Raw genomic sequence first — 24,963 nt, forward strand, 5'->3', positions numbered from 1 at the left:
TTGCGCAGGCGCCAGATTCTCAACGCGCATTGGCTACTCTCCGAAGTAAGAGTTGCGCATGCGTACATAGGAAGCCGTCTAGTAGGAACGAGAACGCGTCGCCTTGCGTCACTGATTGGTGTTCACGGAGTGGGCGGAGCGCACTGAGTACCGGCCAACCGAGCCTTCGAGGGCAGTGCTTAAAGCCTCGCGAGTAAAGTTGTTGTTGTTGAGGAAGTATCGCGAGATTTAGGGAGGTGGTTTGTACTGTTTCATCAGTGATGGCTAGATGGGAAAAGGGCAGTTTTGTGGGGTTTATGTAGTTGTATTTACATTTATTATTATTTATAGATAGGTTATAGATATGTTTAAAATGCACATTATAAGGAGCAGCTGTGTAGTGTTTATACTTAAAGCCTACTGTCTGTAGGTCACCTGTGGGGCATTTTTCTTTCAAATCTGCAGTACTTCCATGGGAATTTCCGTTTTAAACAGGGACCCCATTTATGGCTCTGTTTATCGCTATCTACTTGCATTGGTTGCCTGATACCTTGTTTATTGGCTGTTTCAGACTGCAGTGGTCAGGTTCTTCACTCTGTGGGTTGGAATCTGCTGGTGGTTCCTGGCATCCAGGAGGGCGCGCCTGGCTTCAACCAGGGCCAGGGCCTTTTTGGTCCTGGCCCCGCCTGGTGAAACAATCCCCCAGAAGAGCTAAGGGCCCTGCTGGAATTGTCAGTGTTCCACAGGGCCTGTAAAACAGCTCTTCCACCAGGCAATTGGTTGAAGCCGGGCCAGGAAGATGGGCTCCCTCCCTACATGGCCCTATAGAAAGCTGTTGGATACTCTCTGAAGCTACCTCCTGGAGGGTTGACAGCTGTACGTGAGGGGGTTGGGGCTGAGGGGATGAAGGTGTCTCTTGAAGGGGATGAAAAGCCTCTTGTGGCACAGAGTGGTAAGGCAGCAGACATGCAGTCTGAAAGCTCTGCCCATGAGGCTGGGAGTTCAATCCCAGCAGCTGGCTCAAGGTTGACTCAGCCTTCCAAACTTCCGAGGTTGGTAAAATGAGTACCCAGCTTGCTGGGGGGTAAACGGTAATGACTGGGGAAGGCACTGGCAAACCACCCCGTATTGAGTCTGCCATGAAAACACTAGAAGGTGTCACCCCCAAGGGTCAGACATGACCTGGTGCTTGCACAGGGGATACCTTTACCTTAAGAGATTATAATGCTACAGTGATACCTTTATAGTGTTTTTCCAACATCTGGGTTTCTTTTAGACTTGTTGGGCATTGTTTTCTGTGGAGTTTTAAATGTTATGTTAAACAGCCACAAGCCAGCCGTGCTGAGTGGCGGTCAACAAAAATAATAATTATACTAAAGTTGCCCTCTGGGACACAGCGAAAGCCTGTTGTTGCCCCAGTACTCACAGAAAAACAAACAGGCAGTGTGCACGGCTTCCAAGACAAATACAGCCCTTTTTCTTTTTGGTGGTTTTCAGTGGGAGTCCCTGTGGAAGTTGGATGGATGGCCATGAGGCAGCAGCCTGTTTTTGTTCATTTTTTCCCTAGATATGGGAAGAAACATGTACAATTTCAAATGTGCCATGGAATTTTCCCCTTGAATCTCAAATAGCATAAAGAAGTATCTGGAACGCTGCTAATGACTCACAGGGCTCAGCAAGAGACCTAAATGCCCTTAAATGCAAACAAAACTCATTACAGCTCAACTAGGGTTGCCAACCTTCAGGTGGGGCCTGGAGTTTTTACAAAAGTACAACTTATCTATAAGCAACAGAGAACAGTTCCTCTGGGAAATGTAGTTTCAATGTCAGGCCCTATAGGACTACATTTCCAATAGTGCTTTGGATGCATCAGAAAGGTTATCTGAGTCAGCAGAGGAGATAAATTCTCAGCTGGTACTCCCCCCTTGCATCTTCAGAGGTTGGACTCTGCAGCATTGCATCTCTGCTGAACTGTTCCCCTCTCAGACTCCACCTTTGCCAGACATTAATACCAAATCTCCAGGAATTTGCCAGGCCAGGGTTGGCACTCATAAACAACCAACATAAAAAGTGGGGAAAGCTCTGTATAGCCACATGTAGGTGTAGGTCTGTTTTGCAAAGTGAATTTTAACAATTAAGGGTGCATACCTGTGACCAGTCTGATTTTCGGTAGGCCACAACCCACAGAGGCTTGAGGGAGAGAGTCAGTCAGGCGTGGCTAAGGGAGTTGCCTCTTTAAAAGTCCAAGGATTGGTGCAGGCAAGAAAACGTGGTGTGGCTGTCAGGGGTCTACCCCAAGGTGAAGTCAAGGAACTGAGAACACACCTTGCTGAGTTTCTCCTTCAGTCAGAGCAAATTTGGCAGGGACTTTTCCAAAGGAGCAGGATTTCCATGGTGGGTCATCCATCAAGCTGAGGAATACTGCAATTAAACATCATTAGAAAGGCCTTTTTCTCCAGCATGGCAGAAAAGAGAAGGAGGATGACCAGGGAATAGGAACGCTGAACACTGGCAGGTGAGCTAACCCTTTGTCTTTGCTAAAATTTAGACTAGCAAGGAAGGAAACAATAATTAACATGCAACTGGACTTGCATGTGCTAACAGAAGAATTCTACCTGACCAGGATTATATAATGTTTAATTACTGCTGGTGCAATAACTGAGGCTGAAATCCTGTTGTGACTTTTTATCCTGTACTTCTAAGAGGTTCAGAGTGTCTGACGTGGATTCCCCTTCCCTTAATTTAATCTTCCAACAGCACTGTGAGCTAGATCTGACAGAGAGAAAGTGCTACTGGCTCAGCCTTGAAACAAGTAAAGTGTAGAGTAGGCACAGAAAGCATGTCTCTTCTCAAATGCAACTTGGATGGGGGATAAAAATCCTTTCAAAGCAGAGAACAATTTTTCAACCCAGGTTTGAACTCCATCATGCTGTATCCATGTTCAGTGTTATATGACAGCTGTTTTTAACTACATAAAAGATAGATCTGTTGAAGAGGGGGCCAACTTGTTTACTGCAGCTTTAGAGACAAGGGCTAGGAGCAAGGGGTTAAATTTATATGACAGGAGGTTCAACAAATATTAAAAAGCATTTCCTGATGGTGAGGGATGTTTGTAGATGGAAGACAATGCCTTGGCAGATGGTGGCATCTCCTTTGTGGGAATTTTTGACGGGATTAGAGGAGCACCAGTCAGGAGGGTGGGATTTTTAGGTCCCTGAGAAGGTGGGCCTGGATGGACAGCTCTGTGTGATTTGATTCTGCTCCCAAACCCCAGGACCTCTTCGCGTCAGAATGCCATTTGTGTCAGCTCCGCCAATCCAATCCCCTCTCAGACAATCTTTTTGTGCTTCTCTTTCTTCTTGTGAATTTTTATCCCCACCCACCCAGTCGCAGGTTCACTTTCATTCTCCACACGTGCATGCTCTGTCTTCTTACTTTAAAGGTCACATGACTTCTTTGCCCTTAATCTTATCTGTTGTCATTGCAGCGGATCTGCCCGTTGGACATAGCAGGGAAAAGCCATTTCCAATCCCCATACCTGAGGGTTTTGCAGCTCAGGTCACTTGACCTCCAGGGTTGTGCTGCAGAGAGCCTCTCTGTGAAAAAGGCCGCTTCACGATGGCTCGGAAGATGAGCATGGTTGAGCTGGAGGACCAGCTGCTGTGTCCCATTTGCTTGGAAATCTTCAAGGAGCCGCTGATGCTCCAGTGCGGCCACTCCTATTGCAAGTCCTGCGTGGTGTCCCTCTCGGGAGACCTGGAGAAGCAGTTCCTGTGCCCCGTGTGCCGGAAAGCCGTGGACTGCAGCAGCTCTCCGCCCAACGTGAACCTGGCCCGCATCATCGAGGCGCTGCACACTGTGAGCAACTCGGATCCCAACGAGGAGTCCTGTCCTGACCATCGTAACCCCCTCAGTCTCTTCTGTGAGCAAGACCGGGAGGTGATCTGCGGACTGTGTGGCACCATCGGCACCCACCAGCAGCACAAAGTTATGCCTGTCTCCACTGTTTACAGCCGGATGAAGGCAGGTGATGGGGGGGAGGGGGAATCGGGTTGGAGGGGCTCAAGCCTCCTAGGTTTTTTGCCAAGGATGCTGGATTAGGTGGATCCTGGTTTCAGGAAGCCAGCCAGAAAGGTACATTCTCGAGCAGGAGTTCAGAGTCTGGAGAACCGAGCATGGATTAAGGAGATCCTGACTCTGCACTCCTAGTGTTGTAATGCAAACAAATGGGCCATGGAAATTGTTATAATAATGCAGTCAAAGTCTGACATCACTCCTGCCCTGAGTTGGGGAGATTGCTGTAACCTTCTCCTCCCCTGTGGCTCAGTCTTAGAACCTCTGCTTGGCGTGCGGAAGGTCCCAGGTTCAATCCCCAGCATCTCCAGTTAAAAGGACCAGGTATCAGGTAAAATGAACGATCGCTGAGTTAGTACTGACCTTGATGGGCGAAGGGTCTGATTCATTATTAATGTGTTTAAAATTCCTGGGTCAGATTAGGGTTCAGGAGTGTCTCATCCTGGCCAAACTACACAGTCAGGGTTTTAACAAGTTGGGTTTGGGTCCCCCACAGCCGCCCAGTACCTGTTTTCCATTGGTGGATTTTGCACCCCACTTTTCTTTTAAAGCAGAGTTCCTAAAACAGGTGTGCAGTATTTGTAAAATGAAACATCTGCAAAAGCTGTGAATGTGATGACTTATTTTGCTGCAAAAGCCTTAACACTTCCGCTCCTTTAGAAAATTATTCTGGGATGTGTTTGAGAATCCAGCGTCTCTCTGTCGCTTTGTGCGAGTGTGTGTTTGGGGCAGGTGTGTGGGGAGGGTCATGTGAAAGGAAGAAGATAAGGAGTTGGGCCGGCTGAACTCCCTGATAAACAGCAGGAGTGGGAAACAATGCAGCACAGAGTGTGCATGGCAAACAAGAAGGGGCCTTCCGAGGGAATGGAAAAGCAACCCCTGGCGTTCCTGCCACCAGGTAGGACAAAGAGATAACACTGGAAACATACAAGTCTTTCTGGCGCAGAGAGGTGGCTTTTAGAGGACTTGCTCAAAAACAGTGTGTTGAATCACAGTGGAGCCAAAGCCTGACCATGAACTACTTCTGTCCTACCCACAGATAATCCAAGAGAGGATAAGGCACTTTGCACATGCTCAGAATGATGCACCATTAAAAAAAAAAATCATTTTCCTCTGTAGCTCTTTCTAGGCTTCCATCCTGTCACTTAAAATAGATTCGGACTAGAATCCCAGCTGAAGTTCAACATAGAGCATAACTTTACAGACCTTTTCAGGGCTGTCAGGTGCTGCTTCACAGGTCCCCAAACTGATCTTATGACATCTTCAAACCAAATCCTCCCTGTTGTTAACTTTCAGTGATGAGTCAGGAAAAGTGGTGTTCAAGGTAAGAGGTGGGTCGATCACTCCCCATTAGTCGTCCCCTTAAAGAAAAAATAAAGGGATGGCCGATAGCTCAGTGGGAAAGCATGGGTTCTGTGTGGGAGATGCTCTCCAGTTGCATCTCTCCAGCTCAAAAGGACCTCAAGTAACAAGACTGGGAGGCGCCTCTTTCCACCTGAGGTCTTGTTTAGCCAGTTGAGCTCCAAGAAGGTAACACTGAGCTGAGTGGACCTACAGTCAAAGGCATTTTTTAATGCCCAGATGTTTTTACCACTCCTGGGTTGTTCTTTCGCACATATCTGCTAAAAATCATGAGGGATGTTTGTAGTAGGTGACAATCTATCTAAAATGTGTAGGCCCAACTTCTGAGCTTCAGGCATATTCAGGAGAATGGTAATGAAATGGCGGTCACAAAATGGCTTCTGCAGGAGGCAGCCAGCTATGCAGTGATTGCCACTGCTTAATTTTAGTACCATAATGCAGGTCCTTGTGCGATGGTGGTGGTGGTGGCGGCAGATGTGGCCGAAACACAGCCCATCAAATCTCCGGTAGTCAAGAAGCCTTGCTGGATGAAGCCCTACCTGGCCTCGCCCACTTCCTGCAACTACTTGGTGGGCATCGGAAGAGGTGTTGGTAGTTGCCATGGATCCTACAGACACCACATTGGGGATCCCTGGCAAAGCATCCTTGTGCCCTGAGTATGAACCTCCAAAAGGTATCTGGTATGCAAATCAATTGGACTCATCCACCCTGTGCCTGGTCCAATAATCAGCTAATCCTGACGATTCTTCCTCCTCAGGAGGAACTCGCTGCGTTGATAACCGAAGTGCAGCAGCAAAAAAGGAGCCTGGATGAACATGTCAGCAAGCTGATGAACAACAAAACTCGCATAGCAGTAAGCATTGGACCCTATTGCCAATTTCTGCCTGTTCCCCACCCCTACCCCCTGTCCAGTGCCGTAACCACTCACACCTTTCCCTTCCCCATCCCCTTGCCTAGCGCTGCAAATATGACAGTGCTGGCTGTAATATATACGTAAAGCAGGGTTCCCTAACATGCAGCCTCTGGACACCATGGGGCTCCTCAGTAGTTCCCCAGGAGGCCACTGAGCTTTTCAGTAAAGCAGGGTTTGTTGCTGGCTGTCCTCATTCAAAGGAAATGGGTTTTGACAGCTACAATAGCAACCACAACCCCTGGAGGATCAGCAAGATCGTGAGGCACCCAACGTTTTGGTTCTATTCCTCCATCAGGCTTTCCTTTTATTCCCTCTTCCTTTTTATTCCCTCTTCTTCCTTCTGGGCTTCCTTTCTTTTGCTTCCTGATGCTTTTGCCAAGCAAGGGAGTGAAGCTTGTGTTTGCCTCCTGCGGAAGCCATTTTCTCGTTGCCTCTGCTCCTTTGGGCTGTCACTCATCATCCCCTCTCAAAATCCCACGGGTGTCCGCAGGCTCAAAATGTTCAGGGACTCCTGGCATAAATCACAAAAGGGAGATTTGCCTCTGTAAACGCTGAGGGTGAACTTGTGTCAGAGAGAGAGAGAGCTTCCAAAGTTTTATCCCCAGCCTGTTTGGAAATGTTCACACACGTTTTCTGCACAGATGTTGACGTGGCCGCCCCGAACAACTTCTTGCCTTTCCATCACCGCTTTGATTAACTTCTTCCATTCTTGGAGGGAGGATTTCTGCCTCCCGAAACGGCAACCCCATAATTAACCAAGCTGATGAGAAATTATATTGGAATTCAAGTAAATGCAGTTCGTTTGGAACTTAAAATGGCAAACTTTCTGGCGTTCTCAGAATTTTTGTTTTAACACTTGATTTTTAAGAGAGGCTTGAAAGAAGATGATAGTGAATCTTAATTCTTGACAAATAACATTAACATGTGCCTTGACACTGCAGTCCTAGCTCCAGTTTAATCCTAGATCTCACATCTGTTTTCTAAACGTCTGGCTGGACCCCAAAGCGAAAGCTGAAATAAGATTCCAGCGAGGTGGGTAAACTTGAATTTTTGTGTGGAAATGTGAATCAGAAACTTGCTGAAGGTTTTTGTTTGGCTGGTCAGTTTCAAATTCATTTGACAGCGAATCTGATGGTGCATCAGCTGAGAAAGATGGTCTGAGCCCTGGAGGTCTTTCTGTCCTGTGGCCTTGATACCAAATTTCTCAGAGGAAGCAATGGATGTACCTGAGAGTACCTGGAAGGAGATAAAAGCACAGCACAGCCATGTGATTCCAGAGCAATTTGTACCAATGCACCTGCTGCTGCACTATCAGTGTTGATCTTTTGGGATTGCTGGCTGTAGCCCAGGTGTTTTCTGTATTCTTTGATCTTGCCGTCAAGGACATGGTGTCAAAGCAGCTCTGAACAGCAGGTGCCCTGCCACCCATGTGGCTGTTGGCGAGGAGTGTTTGGGCAGATGGCTCCCTTGGTCATCAGGAAAGCCAGTCCCTGTAGGTCAGGTGCCCTCTGTGGCACCCACCACCATCTTACCTGGGGTCCACCAAAAAGCAGTTGAAGCCAGGTGGGCCTATCATCTGTAGGATACCAGAGATCTGATTGGCCGTGCCAGTTGTCTCTCACTCCTTTTTCCAAGTGTATTTTAAAATTATCCCTCTTCTCCCTTGCATTTGGACGTACTCTGGGGCAGTGGTGACTCCGCCCCCCCTCCCCTCAGCAGCCATTTTGTGGTTGCACCCACCATCCTGTGCCAGAATTTCGCAGGCTCAAAAAGGCTGGGGTCCCCTGCTGTAGGTTAGCATCTTTGACCCCCCCCTCCATCCAGCTAACTAAACCCAGCATTCCCCTTGTGATTACCACCCCAAATCTCTCTCAGAACGAATCCGATGTCTTCAAACGTGTGATCCGGAAGCAGTTCCAGGACCTGCACAAGTACATCGAGAAAGAGGAGGCCAACTTCCTGGAGCAGATTGAGAGAAAGGCAGCCCACCTCATCGCCTCCATCGAGGTCCAAGTGAAGCAGATGACGGACGCCCTGCAGAAGCTGAAGGAGCTGGAGAGATCCTTGGAGAAACTCAACAACGAAGGCCATCTGGATTTCATTAGGGTATGCCCGCCTGTTAGGGATGCCAACCTCCAGGCTGGTCTCCAAAAGATCAGCTCCCTGAGGAAAATGGCTGCTTTAGAGGGTGGGCTCTGTGGTGGGATATTCTGCTGAGATCCCTCCCCAAATCCCTCCCACTCCCGACTCCATTCCCAAAACCTCCAGATATTTCCCAACTCAGAGCTGGCAACTCTACTGGCTGTTCTGGGGAAACTTTTGGCTTCAGAACAGTTAAATCAAAACGGCACCACCCCAGCTAGTTAAAATGGAGCACAGTTCTGCAGGGAGCTCTCCAAAGCAAGCCTCATGGGAACAAAGCTGATCCTGTTGATCTGAGCGGGGCTTATGTGGATTTCTGCTTCCCACCCCTTTCTGAATCTTACTTGCAGAACTCAGGCAACTCCAGAACAGAATTGCTAAACCTTTCTGCATCTCTCTCTCTCTCTCTCTCGTTTTTTTTAACAGAAATATGGATCTCTACCCTCAAGGTATGTGAAACAAGAGATCGAGTTGATGAGTAATGTGGAGTTAGGGGAGAAAGAAAGCCAGCTAGTCTTAAGAGAGCAGGGGTAGTCAACCTGTGGTCCTCCAGATGTCCATGGACTACAATTCCCAGGAGCCCCTGCCAGCATTTGCTTTGGTTTTCTTCCTTGAGCATAAGGGAGCATTCCCAAAGGTAGTTATTGCATGTTCTAAAAATCTAAATCTATCTAAGCTGTGGCAAAGGGAGAGAGCATTCCCAAGGCTTTGTTCTCAGGACTGAAAACTGGTGTGCTGTAATGTATGAATGCAGCTAACATGCTGCCCTGTGTTACCTGCCCAGCCTGTGGCTCATTCAGGTACCTCCTTTCCCACTACACATGGCAGGATTTACCAACCAGAGTTCTGGGGAGCCCCAGGCTTATGCGAGAATTACATGGCCCATCCCAGAAGTCCAGATGGCCACCGTCATCATCACTAGATATAACTAGTACTCTACAGGCCTAGTCTTTTTATGTGCAGTGGAAATGCTAAATGATCAATTGATCGGCTGGCTCCCGCCTCTTATGTCCCCGCCCACTTCTCCAAAGGGGCGTGTCTCCACTTCTGTGGTTGCTCAAAGCCTGAAAAATATTTCAGGGCTTCCTCCAGAGTCAAAAGGTGGGAAAAGGCTGATGCATGGGGTGAGGGCCGGCCCTGTTTGGGTCTGGGGTAGCCCTCCAGGTCATTGGGAGGCCTTAATGGCCCATCTGCCTCTGGCTTGCTGCCTTCCTTAGGAGGCCATGCTAACACTAGTAAACCTGCACCAGGTCCGAGCTCCCTCGCCAGCACCCGGCCGACGGCACGTACAGCGCGGTGTCTTTCAACCCCGGCTTCCACCAAGATGACATCAAGATGACGGTGTGGAAGCATCTGCTACGCAAAGTTCTACCAGGTACGCACAGTGTGTGTATGTGTGTAGGGGGGTGGTGCGGGGGAGGATGTCTGAAGGTGGGTAGCATCAAGAATAGGGATGCCTGTCTGCAGGTGAGCCCTGGGGATCCCCTGGGATTATGGCTGTCCCCCTGCTTTGGAGTGTGGGTTCTACTGAGGTTTCTCCCTGCCACAAATCCCGCCCACTCCCAGCTCGACCCCAAAGTCTCCAGGTATTTCCCGACCCACAGCTGGCAACCCGCATCACTAGTTCTCAAGTGTTTTGTGTCACGTTATGGCCACCTTGGTCACGCTATTATTTCCCAAGGCTGGCAGGAGGCGGGAGGCGGCTGCATGCTATCCATCTCAGAGAATATTTCCTCGAACGTTGCCAGCTAGACTGCCCCAGCCGTTTGCCTGACCCTTTCTCAGACCCTCAGGAGCCCTCTTGGTTTTCGCCCCTTCCTCTTAGCGCCCGAGATGCTGAAACTCGACCCCGTGACGGCCCACCCCATGCTGGAGCTCTCCAAGGGGAACACCGTGGTGCAGTGCGGGAACCTTCTCTACCAGCGGCGAGACAGCACCTCCGACCGTTTCGACTACAGCAACTGTATCCTGGCCAGCAAAGGGTTTTCGTGGGGGAAGCACTACTGGGAGGTCATCGTGGGCACCAAGAGCCACTGGCGACTGGGCATCGTCAAGGGCTCGGTCAGCCGCAAAGGGAAGCTGAACAAAAGCCCAGAGCACGGGGTATGGCTCATTGGCTTGAAGGAAGGCAAGGTCTACGAGGCCTTCAGCATCCCCCGGGTGGTGTTGCCGCTCACAGCCCGCCCCCAGCGCATCGGGGTGTACCTGCACTACGAGAAGGGTGAACTGACCTTCTACAATGCTGACAGCCCTGACGAGCTGGTGGCCATCTACACTTTCCAGGCGGAGTTCCAGGGCAAGCTGTACCCCATCCTGGACTTGTGTTGGCATGACCGAGGCACCAACACCGTGCCCATCATCCTGCCGACTCCCGCCGTGCTGCAGGATTCTTGGGCCCAAGAAAGCGGCCTTGATGCTCAAGAGCCCACTAAGTTATAGAGCTCCTACCTGGGATATTTCTACCTGTTGCCAAGCGAGGCACGCCCCAACTGCGGGGCAGCTTCACGTCGCCATGGCATGGCACCTCCAGCCTCTTGCCACGTAGCTAGCTGAGTTTAGCAGCGCCTTGCTGAGGTGGAGCGTTCGTTGTGCCCTCAGGAAGGGTGGGCGGCCGTTCCCAAACACAGCTTGAGTTGCGTTGTCTGTTTTCTGCTTTTCGGAACGGAAGTCACGGGGCGTTTTGGTTTAAGAAACTGAGCAGGACTAGAGCAAGCAGCAGGGCTGGGAAGATTTAAGGGGGCAGATTTAATTTCATCTAAAGGGTCGATAGGCGTTGATGCAACACTGGTGTGCATTGGACTGTCTTGCCATGACCTGGAAGGGGCTGCAGGCAGCTGTTAGGGAACTCACTGGCAGGGGCAGCTCTCACTCGTCAGGGGTCTGGAGCCTCTGAGTCCAAGAAGGAGGGGGGGCGGGGGTGAGGGATGGTTTGCCATTTTCCTCTTCCATACAGTGAACCCCATCTTCCTTGATAGGTTCCCCTCCACAAACTGGTTGTGGTGGACCTTGCTTAGTTCCTAAGTTCTGAAGAACCTGGACTAAACTGGGCTACTCAGGCTTCTCACTAGTATAAGGCCACAGTCAGCTCTGCGTGGTGAATTGGAGATTTACCAGCCCTACACACACCTGCGAGCATCAGACACAAAAAGGGAACTTGAGAATGAATGTGGGTGAAGGAAAGGGGCAAAACTGAAGACCTGCTTGCAGGTAGATGTACGTATACACAAGGACAGTGTCATATCTGGGTAGACATCAATTGGGAGTGGTTCTCCGGCATCTCAGTGCAGAATGGCCCTTCTCATAGGATCATAGAATAATAAGAGTTGGAAGGGAACTCATGGGTCATCTAGTCCAACCCCCTGCACTATGCAGGACACTCACAACCCTATTGCTCATCCACTGTAACCTGCCACCCCCTTGAACCTTCACCGAATCAGCCTCCAGTCCTTTAACTGGAGATGGCAGGGACTCAATCTGGTGCTACCGCTGAGCTCTAGGTTCTTCAGGGAGCCCAGAATAAGAGTAACGTGTGAATGAACATCTACCTAGAGAACTAGCATGACGCAGGCACTGGAGAGGTTCCAGTGTTGCCTTAGCAAGAATGCCCAGTTGTCCTCTGGTTGGATAAATAAATAAATTTTGTTGTCCTCTGGTTGGATAAATATCAACCCAGCAAATGTTGCAGGGTGTTTACTGTACAGAGTCTAAAGTGCAAACGGTGGATGGATGTTTTCATCTGCCCCCTTGGGAGCTTCACGCCTCTTTCAAAGTTCTACTTGGGCCGAGACCTTTTGATTTCTAAAAGCTTTTGGGAAACTGTTGGCTGAATAAAACGGTTGTTATGTCCGCTTGTCTTTATACTTTGGTAACTGTATCTGTTTTGGTTGTCAATTTCATGTTTCTCAATGTCTCTTAAAGTAGTTTGTATTGTAAAGCTGCCCCGAGGTCCCTGGCAGGGGGTCTGAGGATGTGAAATAAAGCTTAGTATTTCAAAGAAATGGTTGAGTGTTGATTTTTTTTTCTTTTTTTAGTTCAGGCTCCTTTTGCACGCAATTCAGTGTAATAAACATTTTTTTGTAAAATGATGCCCATTTCCCCCCCCCAGATGATTACATAATAATTAAAATAATATCTTGTCAAGTTTCTAACCAGTCTGAAAGCGCTACAGATGTGTGCATGTAGAAAAAGAGTTTTTATACCCCGCTTTTTCACTGCCAGATGGGGTCTCATAGTGAGCTTCCCTTCCTTTCCCCACAACAGACACCCTGTGAGGTAGGCGGGGCTGAAATGCTAGTTACGTCCCTTCGCTAACAAACCTCCTAATACAAATGTCTATAGACTACAATTACCATGAGCCCCTGCCAGCATGGATTACAATAACCTCCATTATGCTATATATTAAAATAAATAAAAAATGCTATAGGGCTTCTGCCAGCATGGACTACATTTACCATAAGCCTTTGCCAGCGTGGACTACAATATGTCCAATTATTATAATTATTATAATTAAAAAGTAAAAATCCCCACAGGGCTTCTGTCAGCATGAACTACAATTGCATGCACTACAATAAGTCCAACTATAAATAAATACATTTAAAAAACATTACCATGAGTCCCTGCCTGCAGAACAGCATGAACTAAAATTAGCGTGGCAGAGCCTCATGGTCCTTGTAGTCCAGGGACGTCTGGCAAGCCACAGTTTGGTCTCTGCATTAGGGGGACGCGGTTGGTCGGGGGCGTGGCGAGCAGCCGCCTCGCGTGCCTATTGGGCGAGCCGCTCAAGGGGGCGGGGCCGCCTCCGGCGCGTGCTATAGTCAGGCGCAGGAGGCGGGGCCAGCGGGCTGCGGGGCGCGCGAGATGGAGGCGGGCGACTGTTGGCGCGGGGCGGCCCGCGAGAAGCGCAACGGGGCTTGCCCGCCGGCCGGAGACGACGAAGGCGACGCTGCGGTGAGGGAGGGAGGGACACAGACGCGGGAAGCTCGGGGACGTGCAGGAATCTGGAGCAGAGTGCGTTTCTGGTTGCCCCCTGAGCATGTGCAGAGCGTTTTGTGCACCCCCTGAGCATGTGCAGAGCGTTTTGTGCACCAAGGTCCTCTATTGCTTGCTGGCAAATTCCTCCGCCCGCGGTCAAAGAGCAGAGCCTCCCCACCAAAGAGAAGGGACGGAGTTTTCAGGTCAATTTCGTCGGAACCGAATGGCACCTTGCTGACAGAGAAAAGGCGTTGCACTTCCACAAATCAAACCGCCTGGGGAAAAGGAGTTTGGCAGTTGTAGTCAAACTGCGGCCCTCCAGATGTCCATGGACTACAATTCCCATGAGCCCCTGCCAGGGGCTCATGGGAATTGTAGTCCATGGACATCTGGAGGGCCGCAGTTTGACTACCCCTGGTCTAAGGAGTGGCTTTCTGAGTTGGGTTTTTTGTGCAGGGTTGCCAACTTTCCTGGACTTTGAGGCGTTAAGCCTGGGGATGGGAGAGGGGAGGGAGCTGAGCGGGGGCAAGTTGTCAATAGAGTCCATCCTCCAAAGCAGACATCTTTTTCCAGGGGGATTCAGTTTTGTAATCCAGACACCAGGAGATTTGTCTCCCCTTGGGAGATTGGCATCCCTGCGATGTAATTCCTCTGAGCATATATAGACTGCCCCTAGGAACAAAAGGAAAGCTATATTACAGAGGCACTGTTGTCAGTTTCGGTTCTCCTAAAACGTTTTCTTTGTAGGGGAAAAGAGGATGTGGAGAAAGATACGGTGCGTATACAAGAAGCAGCGCTTCTAAAGACGTAAATAAATACATACATAAATAAACACAGATCAATAAGTACAGTGGCTTTCTTAATATAGGTAGGATGTTTCATCTTCCATTCATGCATTTCCACAGATAGGACCTTTGATTTCTGAGGACAGCAAGGAAAAGATGGGCAGCATTGTTAGGGCACAGAGATGCTGTACGCTTTGACCTTTTAAAGACAGCTGCTGCTTTCCCTTCATAGAGAATGAAAGAATTTTACATGCAACGCTATAACCTTGATCTTACTGGAAACGGGGCTCCAAGGCAAAACACTTAGCTAAGTATGTTGTTGGGTTTTTAGAAATAATTTTAGAGAAGGTAGAGGAATTATAACCCAAAGCACTGAATACCTAAAATACTTTTTGGTTTCACATTCTTGTTTTCTGGCAGCTGGGGAGGATGAAGTTCTGCCAGCTAGCCGGGGGCTGTTCTGTTCCAGGCCTTTTAGCAGAAGCTTGATTTGCAAAAATCCAAAAAGCAAAGCTTTTCATTGCCTAAAACTAAATTGATCAGTAGGAGTGGCCCAAAAGCTTCTTTGTATATCTGATTGCCCCATTTGGACCCCTTCCTTTCTTCAGTGACCCTAGTCCAGTGGCATCTTTCACTAGTACTTTTATGCTGTCTGTCTGCACTCTTTTTGATTCTAAAATTTGCCGTGAGTCTCATCCAGAAAGGCAGGTATAAATAAAGTAAATACACAAATATGGTTCTCAGCGGAGTTCTTGTTCCTGCAAATGTAATAATGTTCCCAGGGCCAGCAGAGTGTCCATGTTGTCAATTTTTCTGCACTGTTCCTGATTCCGCCCTCTTCCCATGGCCAATCGGCAACTGCCCTTGATCCCTGCAAGGTGTCAATTACTGGTTTAAGAGACCTCTGGTGATGTGGGGATTGGAAGCCCTGGGGAAAGGAAGATGGCAGCAATGCTATTGAGACCTGCAAAACAGTCTACCCTCCTGTCTACACAGTGCAAATGTGCCTTGATTGTGATCTTGCCTCCATTTTTGGGAAATGTCTCAGCGAAGCAGAAAAACCTGGGAAGTGGACATTTAGCAGATGATGTCATGTTGTGGATGCTCCAGAAAAGAACTGCTGCTCCAGATTGAATCCTCAAGGGAGCATCTCCTCGATCTGGATGCAGCTTGATGGGTTTGGCCTTTCTGGAACGTGTCCTGTTGATTATGTACTTGCTCTCTGTTTTTGTTTTCGCTGCTCCTAGTCTCCTTACTACCGTTTGAGTCAGCGGATGCAGGACGTCACCGGTGACAGAGGAGTGTTGAAGGAGGTCATTCGTGCTGGGACTGGTGATGATGTAGTGCCTCCTGATGCTTCTGTATTAGGTGAAACGTTTTGTGTTGAATGGCTGTTGTTGCAAGGATTTAATTGAACTTCACAATGCCTTTGGTTCATTTGTCACCGTGGGCGGTCTTGTCTAGTGATGTCCACTGGACTAGCTGGTGTGACACAGCAGTTAGAAGAATTGCTGGTTACTATACCCCGCTTTTCACTGCCCGAAGAAATCTCAAAGCAGCTTACAGTCGTCTTCCTGACAGGTCTGCTCTGTCAGAACAGCTCTATCAGGGCTGTGATGAGCCCAAGGTCACCCGGCTAGCTGCATGTGGGGGAGTGGGGAATCAAACCCGGCTCTCCAGATTAGAAGCCACTGTTCTTAACCACTACCCCACGCTGGCTCTCTGTTAGAATTATTTATTTACTAGGGGCCAAGCCCGTTGCATTCAGGAATACAGTGGGAGCTAGATTAGGGGGGGGGGGGTGGAAGAACTCTGCAGACGGAAGAACTCCCCCTCCCCCCAGGACCTGGAAAGGCTGTTAGGGAACTCACTGGCAGGGGCAGCTATCATGCAGCAGGGATCTGCAGCCTCTGAGCCTCGGAGGAAAGTGGAAGGAGGAGGGGGTGGTCAGGGGTGGGGGACGGAAGGTGATTGGCTGGCCGCTGGACAGACAGGCAAGCCAGTTGGAGGAGGAGGCACTCAGGGGCGGGACAGCCGCCCTGAGTGGGTGTTAAGGTCTGAGTGGCACTTAAGCCACGAGCCATGCTCCTCCTCCAAGGTCTTACCAGAAATATATTATGTGGAACAGATTGCCTGGCGTGTGTAGTGTACCGACGAGATCTGAGGATTTGTCTGGCAGCCAGGCAAAGGATGTTCAGACGTGGTTGACCATGATCTGCTTCCATGTCATGACCCCTAGTGTTCCCGAAGTAACATGGGCAAATCTGATGCCATCTTGCAGTATAGGGCAGTTGCTGCGTGCACTCTCAACCACAGCAAAACCTAGCACGTGGTACAAAGGAGAGTCAAGAGTTGTCTGCTCCATGACCTAAGTAATGTGTAGGGTGTTCCCACCTTTTCTAACTTGTTCCCATCTGATTTTGAACTTCCTCAGTGAAATTTTCAGGGTACTTGGAGCACATGGACAGACCCTTTGACACAAACTGCTTCAAAAGAAATCTGAGACTCATGAAGCTTGGCGATGGTGAGTGCAAATTATAATATTATGGGGCACAAAAATGATTCATGCTCTGTGCCGGCTTTGCTGCCCACTGGCAACAGTCACGGTCTGAAATTCACTTCCTCTCTTCTCCTGTCCTTTGTGTCTTTACCTGCAATCCTTTAGGGTCATTCTGCCCTACCTGCTATCAGTGATTCCTTCCTCTCCCATCCATTGGCCTCTTGCCAAGGGAGTTCTGATGCCTGCAGTCATCATGCCTCAATTACGTGGGGTTAGCCGGTGACGGGAGTTGCAGGGTATAAATTAAATTATAAATAAATAAATAAACAGTACGGGGGCTCTTTCGTCTTGTTGAGTCTGCAGGCCCTTTTGGAATTTTAAGAAAGAGCACTGCCCTGGGTGCCACTACAGAATGGCTGCCACAATTCACATGGATTGTGCAGATAAATGTTCTGTCTGCTGTTCTCTCTTGTCTGACAGCGTATCCAGTTCAGTTAAGTCACTTGTTTCCTATTCATTGTTCAAACCATGTTGTCCAGTTGCTTGAGGACTTGTGTTTATGACTTGTGCCACTTAGGAAGCAAAAATTAAAAAAACCAAAATGACAACATCCTAGGATAAAAGCAATTGTTTTCGAATGGGGGCTCCTTGAAGACACAAAGGTGGTGAATCTGGGGCTTCTCTGGAACGCCTTCTGTTCTAAATAAGATGATCATAATCGGCTTTGTGCTTTGGAGAAGGAAGAGGGCGCCGTGTTGGGGATCATTGGAATGGTAGCATGGCATATGCATTTCAGAAAAAAATGGTTATCTCCCTTTTAATTTTTCCAGATATCACGCTGCGGGGTATGGCAGTCGGGCTCATGACCATGACAAAAGGGGAGCTGGCACGATTCCTCTTCAGGCCAGATTATGCCTTTGGAATAGCGGGCTGCCCACCCTTGATCCCTCCCAATGCTACCGTCTTGTTCGAGATTGAACTTTTGGATTTCTTAGACACCGCAGAATCCGATGACTTCTTCGAACTGACTCCTGTGAGCGATTGATCCAAGTACTGAGTTGTCTGAACTAGTTTAGGCCTTTTGCACTGCCTAATGTAAAACATCAACATCCTAGTAAGCAGAATTTGGGCTTTTCCACATTCTTGTTTTCCTTGGGTGTGGGAGAGGGCGGAGTCTGTTCTGCATGTGATTTACTCCCTCTAGTGGTCAGTTCAATGTTACAGCAGTTATGCCCAGGAAAATAATGCACAGTTTATATATCTGACATAAACCGCTGTGATATCACGCCCACCAGCAGAAGGGGGAAAACCCATGCAGAACAGACCCCACCCCCAAGAATCAGGAACTTGCAGGTGATGAAAATGAGAATGCAGGAAAGCCTGTTGAAAGCATAAAACCTCCTAAAACAGCCAAGCATCTGCATGAAAAAAACAAAAACAGTTCTCATGCCTTGGAGGGGAGGAGGCTATAATTTTGAAGTCAGTAACCTGTATCTGGAGCGATCTGGTGTCCTGCTCTTTTCTACTGCTAACCACGTGCTAACATGGCTACCCATCTTGATGTGGTTCATTTCAGCTGTAAGAGGCTTCAAACCAAATGCACCTGTGGGATGATAAGTAGGAAACCGCTCTCTGGTGTGTGTTCCACTTCCTATGCTGCCCCTCAGTAATGCTGCCTCTCTTGACCAGGCTGGCTTCTTCACACAGGAGCAACAGGAGAGGTTCCCCCTGCAGAAGGTGCTAAAGGTGGCAGAAACAGAGCGAGAGTTCGGCAATTACCTCTTCCGACAGAAGAATTTCATGGATGCCAGAGAAAGATACAAGCGGGTAAGCAGGGAAAAGCTGGGAAGGTAGGAGGAACAGGCGTTTCGGAGTAGTGCATAAACAAAGAGCAGGCATCGCCTGGGTCCCTGGAGCCTTATGGCTCATGAGAAAGCCCTTACTGCTTTGCATATAAGTGACCCTGGTTATGTAACCCCATTTTACTATTTTGTTGAAATTTTAAACCCTATTTTTATATGTCTTATACATTTTATGCCAATAAAAGGTTACTGACTGATATAAGTGACCCACTTATTCTAAACAATAATGTTAAAAACAGTCCCTATGCCATTCCCTCCCCAGCCCATGCTAAGGCTGCCTTCTGCCATGCATCCAAGGAAGGTGTCTAATATTGGAACATGGGAGGAGGGACCATAGATCTTTCTCAGCCTGGCTTCAACCACACGCCTGGTGGAAGAGCTCCATCTTGCAGGCCCTGTGGAACCAAGTCAGTTCCGTCAGGGACCTGAGTTCTGTTTGCCTGTGAAAACCTAACACAGTTTGCATGACAATGCTGCATCATCGCAAGTTGGTCCAATGGGAGATTTTATGTACTTTGTTTCACGTTTCAAATCTGTTTGTTGAATGATTTTTAAAAATTTTTAAAAAATTATAGCCTCCGGGGAGGGCGGTATAGAAGTATGATAAATAGACGTATGATAAATAAAAATGCTTGGTTGTTATATACGCATAGGCTTCCTCGGTCTTGCATCGGGTGGTTGCCAGAGAGGACGAACAAACCAAAGTAGATACTGCCAAGCTGCTAGTCCTCTTGAACTTGTCCATCACTTACCTGAAGCTACAGCACCCTGCTCGGGCACTTTGCTACGGAGAAAGGGCCTTGGAACTCGATCAGAAAAATGCCAAAGCCCTCTTCAGGTGTGGCCAGGTAAGGAACTGTTTTGAGCGAGTGGCTTATGCTATATATCTTTACCCTGCTTTGTGAACCGCCACGAGGCGGCTGGTCCGGGAGTTTTGGCGGTATAGAAATTTAATAATAAATAAATAAATAACAAAATGAGCCTCCTCTGTAGGTTAACTGTGTTCCTCTGATGTCCTTCTGGATTTCAGGCATGCCTTTCCCTGGCGGAGTACGAGAGAGCTCGGGATTTCCTCGTGCGAGCGCAAAAAGAGCAGCCCTTTAACCATGACATCAACAACGAGCTGAAGAAGTTGGCCAGGTGAGGGAGCCCTTTCTTCGCTTGTCCCGCTGAAACGGAACAAGACCGTGGCATCTTTAGGGAGCAGATAATTTATTGTGGCAAAACCTTTTGTGGGTTGGGGCTCACACTGTCAGAGCCCGATGCTCGCTTCATCCGCTTTTGTGGTATAATAAGACTAAATGTATTCCTTGGAAGTTCTTTTAAGGTTTATGTATCCTCCAGACGTGGTCCATTAAACCCCGGCTTCCATACGCCGCAAGTCTTTTGCATTTGTGTAAATGCTGTTTAAGGATATCTCTCGGGACTAAGGAGACATTACATCTTACTTGTTAACTCCCACGGGAGCTTGCAGCTATGAGCCCCCCCCCCCCCGTGGGAATTGAATCCTGATTAGCACTGCAGGGACCTGGCTTGTATCAACGTGGGTGGGTGGGTGGGTGACTTCATCCCTTGCCTGGTGCTGTTTTCCTGACCTGCTGGGGACAGAGGACTACCCCAGGGCTGTTTTGGCCCAGGAGAACAGTGGGGGAAGGCAGGTCAAAGCTCCTTGTCCTCTCATACCACAGTCCCATTCTGAATTGGGCCCCTGTGCCATTGTCAGCATTGAGTTCCAATGGGGTTGTAGCTGCAAGTTCCCATGGCAGCCATGAGTTAGGTGTCATTCACTGGGGGTGTTTTGTATATAGAGTATCATCTTAAATCTGTCAAACACTTAACCAAGCCCCTCCCCCTAGAATTTTATCTATAATGAAGAGGAGGCTTATTAAAAACCTAAATTAATTAAAAAAATCTAATTCAGAAATATCTAATGGATTATATTATGTTATTTGAATGTATTGTCTAATGTTGGTGTTACTCACCTTGAGCCTACGAGGAAGGGTGGGCTTTAAGTTGTTGTTGTTGTTAAAAATAGCAAGTGTGGTCCTTGGTGCATTCGTGAAGCTGGTGTGGTGTAGTGATTAAGAGTGTCAAACTAGTGTCTGGGAGACCTGAGTTCGAATCCCCACTCTGCCACGGAAGCTCACTGCATGACCTTCAGCCAGTCATGCTACCTCAGCCTAACCAACCTCATAGGGTTGTTGGAAGGATAAAACTAAGGAGATGGGAATGGTGTAAGCATCTTTGGGTCCCCATAAGAGTGAATGAAATAAATTTCACTTGTGTCGGAGCTGTCGTGCTCCTCCTGTTGTGTGTTGAAGCTTCATGTCCACAGGCGTGCTTTTTAAGCAGAGCGGGCAATCCTGTGACCCAGATCTGTGGTCTTTTGCAGCTGTTACAGAGACTACAAGGACAAGGAGAAGGAGATGTGCACCAGAATGTTCAACTCTGTTTCACTGGAAGACGAATTAGAGGTAATGAAGCTGACGCATCACTGTAGCATTATAATGTCTTAAGGTAAATTATAATGTCTTAAGGTAAAGGTATCCCCTGTGCAAGCACCGGGTCATGTCTGACCCTTGGGGTGACGCCCTCGAGCGTTTTCATGGCAGACTCAATACGGGGTGGTTGGCCAGTGCCTTCCCCAGTCATTACCGTTTACCCCCCAGCAAGCTGGGTACTCATTTTACCGACCTCAGAAGGATGGAAGGCTGAGTCAACCTTGAGCCGGCTGCTGGGATCGAACTCCCAGCCTCATGGGCAGAGCTTTCAGACTGCATGACTGCTGCCTTACCACTCTGCGCCACTAGAGGCTCTTAGCAGTGTAAAAAAAGAAATATAGCCAGCAAAAAAGATTCTTCCATGGCATTTGGAAGGGATGGTGGCTGCAAGGGGGCAACTGGAGAAAGTACTGTGGAAAGTCCCCGGCGGACACTCAGTAACCGCCACGAATGTCTCTGCACTTGCCGTGACGCTGAGCCTACCACAGAGAATCGTCACTGTGTAGAGACATCCTTAATGGGTCTGCATGGGCCATCAGCACGGGATCCCGTGACACTTCCAGCTAAGCGGAAAGATTAGACAAGACCGCAGCATTGTCGATGGCTCCTTTAAAGGGCTTGGCAGGCAGCGGGCACCGTGAAGAAACACCTCTCTCATGCAAACAGAGTCAAATCCTGATAAAGTCATAAGAGTTTGCAGCCTGGGTCACAGAGCTTGCATCAAATAGGCCTGATGGGCATTTGAAACCTACTGTAAACAAAGCAGTGCTCAGGTCTTGTTTTGCAAGCGTGATGCTCTTTAGGTGTTCCAGGAAGATATCGGGACATTCTCCCCACCCCCCTTTGTCTCTGTGCTGCTTTTGTAGTGCCTGAACATTGCCAGAGCGCATCCGGCTGGCAATGCTCCCCTTGTGGCCCCATCCAAGGTATACCTTTGCTTGGCCAGCCGCTCAAAGCTTCTGATGGATTGTCTCCTCCACCCTTGGGGGTTTCTGGTGCTAGAGAGCAGCTGCTTGCTCTCCTAGGTCTGGATGTATTATCATTGCACACAGTGGTCCAACCTCTTATTGTTTCCAGTTATTTCCAGATGCAAGCTGGCAGCTGCATAGGACACAGGTTCCTGCGGGGGAGAAGAAGGGAGTCCCATGAATTAGTTTAAATAGTCATTCTCCTCTTTATGAAGCTCTGGAAAATGCGATTTTGCCTTCGCCCCTTTCGTAGTTGCCCACCTGCTTCAGCACCTCCCTATTCAACTAATGCATAAACATCCTAGAGAGAGCAGAGGCTAGGCAGCATTGTGGCGAGCAGAGCGTTAAGAATCTGATTACATTTTTAAAATCCTTGTTGCTTTCCTAACCATTCATCCTTCAAGGAGGACCGGGGGAAGTTGCAAGTAAGATAGGCCAGCAAGGTGTAATCTCTGATACAGGCATGCGGTGCGTGCCTAGTTTGTTCCCTTGTTTCCAGGCCTGTGTTTGCAAGCAGAGGAAGCGCCCTTGTAGCAGCACGCTCTCCTTGTAGCTGCAGGAGCAGGCCTCGCTTTGAAGGTCGTGGCGCCCACCTCAGCCGCACAGTCCCCCCACCTCCCCTCCGGCTCCGTTTTTGATTCCGTAGCCAAAGGACGGGAATGAAAGAAACGACCGGATCAAATGGGCCTCCAGATAGCTAAAGGGTTCCAGCTCCAGTGCTTCTTGCTCCCTTCCCCCCCCTCCTCCCTTTTTAATTAGCTACATGCAAAGACTTGAGACTGGATGCATTCAAAGAGGACGACGGGATATATATTTTAGTTTGAACCCCCCCCCCCATGCTTGTTACTGAGCAAAGGTATCTTTGTAACTCTGGGTGCTGTTTCTTGTCCAAATTTATGCAACAACAACAAAAAGTGTGCAAAGAGGAGGTGTGAAATTGGCAAGGTAGAATTGAGGCCTTTTAGCAAGGTGCCCCAAATGCTACATGATCTGTTTTCGCACCTTTAAAAATATAGCCGTGTTTGGCTTGCCCTTTTCAGGCCGTTCCAGAGGCATTGGGCTGGGCTAGAGCAGAGCTGAGCAGGCAAGAGGCAGACTGAGTAGCTGGAGCTTAAGGTCAAGGTTCATCCTGTCCCTAATTTAGAAACCATATTGAATACCAAGTAAAGAACCAACCGTAACGGCTTCTAGATAAATGCCGTAGGTGTACTTGTAACCTTTCATTTTGAGTTATGACATAATTTACCTATCTGATATCTGTACTAATTGTGCTTTTTGAACTTAGGACACAACCACTGACGAAAAGCAATTGAAAACGGTGTTGATCTAGAAACCGTTATGGTTGGTTCTTTATTTGGAATTAAATATTGGGGGGGGGGGACCAGATTGTCAAACCGTTAACTTATTTGGAAAATTGTATACATTACATATTGCAGCAATATAGCCTTGGGAGAGGTTCCCTCCTTTTCTGTAGAATTTCTACTGTGAACCATCCCCCTTCTTTTCGTGTTGTAACCTAACTTAGAGACAGCCACGCCGGTGGGTAAAGGTTTGTGCCTGGCAGGTCCCGCCTACCAAAGTCCTGGAGTGACCACTTTAGATGCTTCCTTGGCTATTCGCTAATAGGTAGAAGTGTTTCTTCCCCCATTCTCCAACCTGGATAGCCCAGATAGAAGAAGACCAAGTTGGTTCTTCTATGCCGCTTTTCTCTACCCGAAGGAGGCTCAAAGCGGCTTACAGTCGCCTTCCCTTTCCTCTCCCCACAACAGACACCCTGTGAGGTGGGTGAGGCTGAGAGAGTCCTGATATTACTGCTCGGTCAGAACAGCTTTATCAGTGCTGTGGTGAGCCCAAGGTCACCCAGCTGGTTGCATGTGGGGGAGCAGGGAATCAAACCCAGTTTGCCAGATTAGAAATCAATATTCCTAACCACTCCACCAACCTGGCTCTCTTGTGCAAGCTTGTCAGATTCTGGGAGCTAAGTGGGGTTGGATGAGGCTAGTGCTTGGATGGGAGACCACCAAGGCAGCCCAGGGTATCTCTGCAGAGGCAGACAGTGGCAAGCCCCCTCTGAACGTCTCACCTGGGGAAACACTACAGAACTTTCTCATGTCAGCTGCAACTCGAGGGCGCAAATTGTCGTGATTGTGACAGTTTTACTCTGTTATGCTTTGGAAAGCGTTGCTCTCGGTTGAGGGCCTTCGACTGATGGTGGCGTTGGTCCTTTCAGCATCCTGCTGTGCAGAAGAAAGAAGCAGACCCGTAACGGGAAGGGACGTGCTGCTTTCGGCCTCGTCCGGACGAGCGAGCGGAGGACCGCATGTTCCGTTCAAAATTTGGAGCAGAGAAGATGGTGAGGTGGTTTGGTTTTCTTTAAAAACAAATGCCGTGTTTGTCCAGGTGTCGCTCCTGGCCGGTGGGGTTGTGAAGCCAAGAGTATTAAAAGCTCCCGTTGAAAAGAAGACGTTTCCCGGCACCCTTTCCTTGATGGGAAGAGAACCCGCAGACACCGAGATCTGGTTACTTTATTCCAAGGATGGCCTGCATGCCGTGCTTTTTTGCCATCACAGGGAATTGCGCCATTCCTGTGTTTTGTTTTGTTTTTGTCGATCCGAGAATGTTCTTAGTTATGATACGTTCCCTGGCTGGAGAAAATAAACTTGCTTCTGAGCGGAAAATCCTTATAAGGCTGGTGCCGGTTCATTGTGCAGAGATGAGCCTCTGGATGCAGAGAAAGAAGCCACTGTTTTGAGTTTGGTTTGGCGATGCTGCTGATTCGGAGGGATGGATGTGAAGTGGCCGTTCTTTTTGTTAGCTGGGGCATTCTTTGGTTTTGCTGTTTTGAGGCCAACATTAACGCCTTCCCTAATACAGGCGGTTTGATTGACTCTTCCTTTCTCTCTCCC

At 48.6% G+C, this 24,963-nt stretch overlaps 2 protein-coding genes across 5 annotated transcripts; both read left to right on the plus strand.

Annotated features, from left to right (window-relative positions):
* The first annotated feature begins 21 nt into the window (after positions 1-21).
* On the plus strand, positions 22-12,468 carry TRIM50 (tripartite motif containing 50). The gene is made up of 7 exons (XM_077311796.1): positions 22-2,494; positions 3,467-4,002; positions 6,173-6,268; positions 8,204-8,434; positions 8,897-8,919; positions 9,721-9,845; positions 10,296-12,468. Exons 2-7 carry the CDS (start codon positions 3,598-3,600, stop codon positions 10,907-10,909), a joined length of 1,494 nt encoding a protein of 497 aa, XP_077167911.1. The 5' UTR covers positions 22-2,494; positions 3,467-3,597; the 3' UTR covers positions 10,910-12,468.
* An 828-nt stretch (positions 12,469-13,296) lies between these two features.
* On the plus strand, positions 13,297-24,744 carry FKBP6 (FKBP prolyl isomerase family member 6 (inactive)). Of its 4 annotated transcripts, none has more exons than XM_077312132.1 (10): positions 13,297-13,417; positions 15,474-15,594; positions 16,661-16,750; positions 17,557-17,759; positions 18,434-18,553; positions 19,242-19,436; positions 19,619-19,728; positions 20,981-21,062; positions 23,343-23,398; positions 24,288-24,744. In XM_077312132.1, exons 1-9 carry the CDS (start codon positions 13,328-13,330, stop codon positions 23,385-23,387), a joined length of 1,056 nt encoding a protein of 351 aa, XP_077168247.1. In that variant the 5' UTR covers positions 13,297-13,327; the 3' UTR covers positions 23,388-23,398; positions 24,288-24,744. The 4 variants fall into 4 exon arrangements, with proteins under 4 accessions (XP_077168247.1, XP_077168248.1, XP_077168244.1 ...); XM_077312129.1 differs by having other exon boundaries at positions 13,305-13,477; XM_077312133.1 differs by lacking the exon at positions 23,343-23,398.
* Positions 24,745-24,963: the final 219 nt, after the last annotated feature.

This window comes from Paroedura picta, chromosome 15 (genome assembly GCF_049243985.1).
Source record: "Paroedura picta isolate Pp20150507F chromosome 15, Ppicta_v3.0, whole genome shotgun sequence".
Lineage (NCBI taxonomy): Eukaryota > Metazoa > Chordata > Lepidosauria > Squamata > Gekkonidae > Paroedura > Paroedura picta.

Bases quoted from the DNA above. Each gene is read 5' to 3' on its own strand.
- TRIM50 (XM_077311796.1), top strand. From the start codon at position 3,598: ATGGCTCGGAAGATGAGCATGGTTGAGCTGGAGGACCAGCTGCTGTGT. The intron at 4,003-6,172 runs GCAGGTGATGGG...CTTCCTCCTCAG, and splicing joins CTGTTTACAGCCGGATGAAG to GAGGAACTCGCTGCGTTGAT. The intron at 8,435-8,896 runs GTATGCCCGCCT...TTTTTTTAACAG, and splicing joins GCCATCTGGATTTCATTAGG to AAATATGGATCTCTACCCTC.
- FKBP6 (XM_077312129.1), top strand. From the start codon at position 13,328: ATGGAGGCGGGCGACTGTTGGCGCGGGGCGGCCCGCGAGAAGCGCAAC. The intron at 17,760-18,433 runs GTGAGCGATTGA...TTCTTCACACAG, and splicing joins ACTTCTTCGAACTGACTCCT to GAGCAACAGGAGAGGTTCCC. The intron at 21,063-23,342 runs GTAATGAAGCTG...TTTTGAACTTAG, and splicing joins CACTGGAAGACGAATTAGAG to GACACAACCACTGACGAAAA.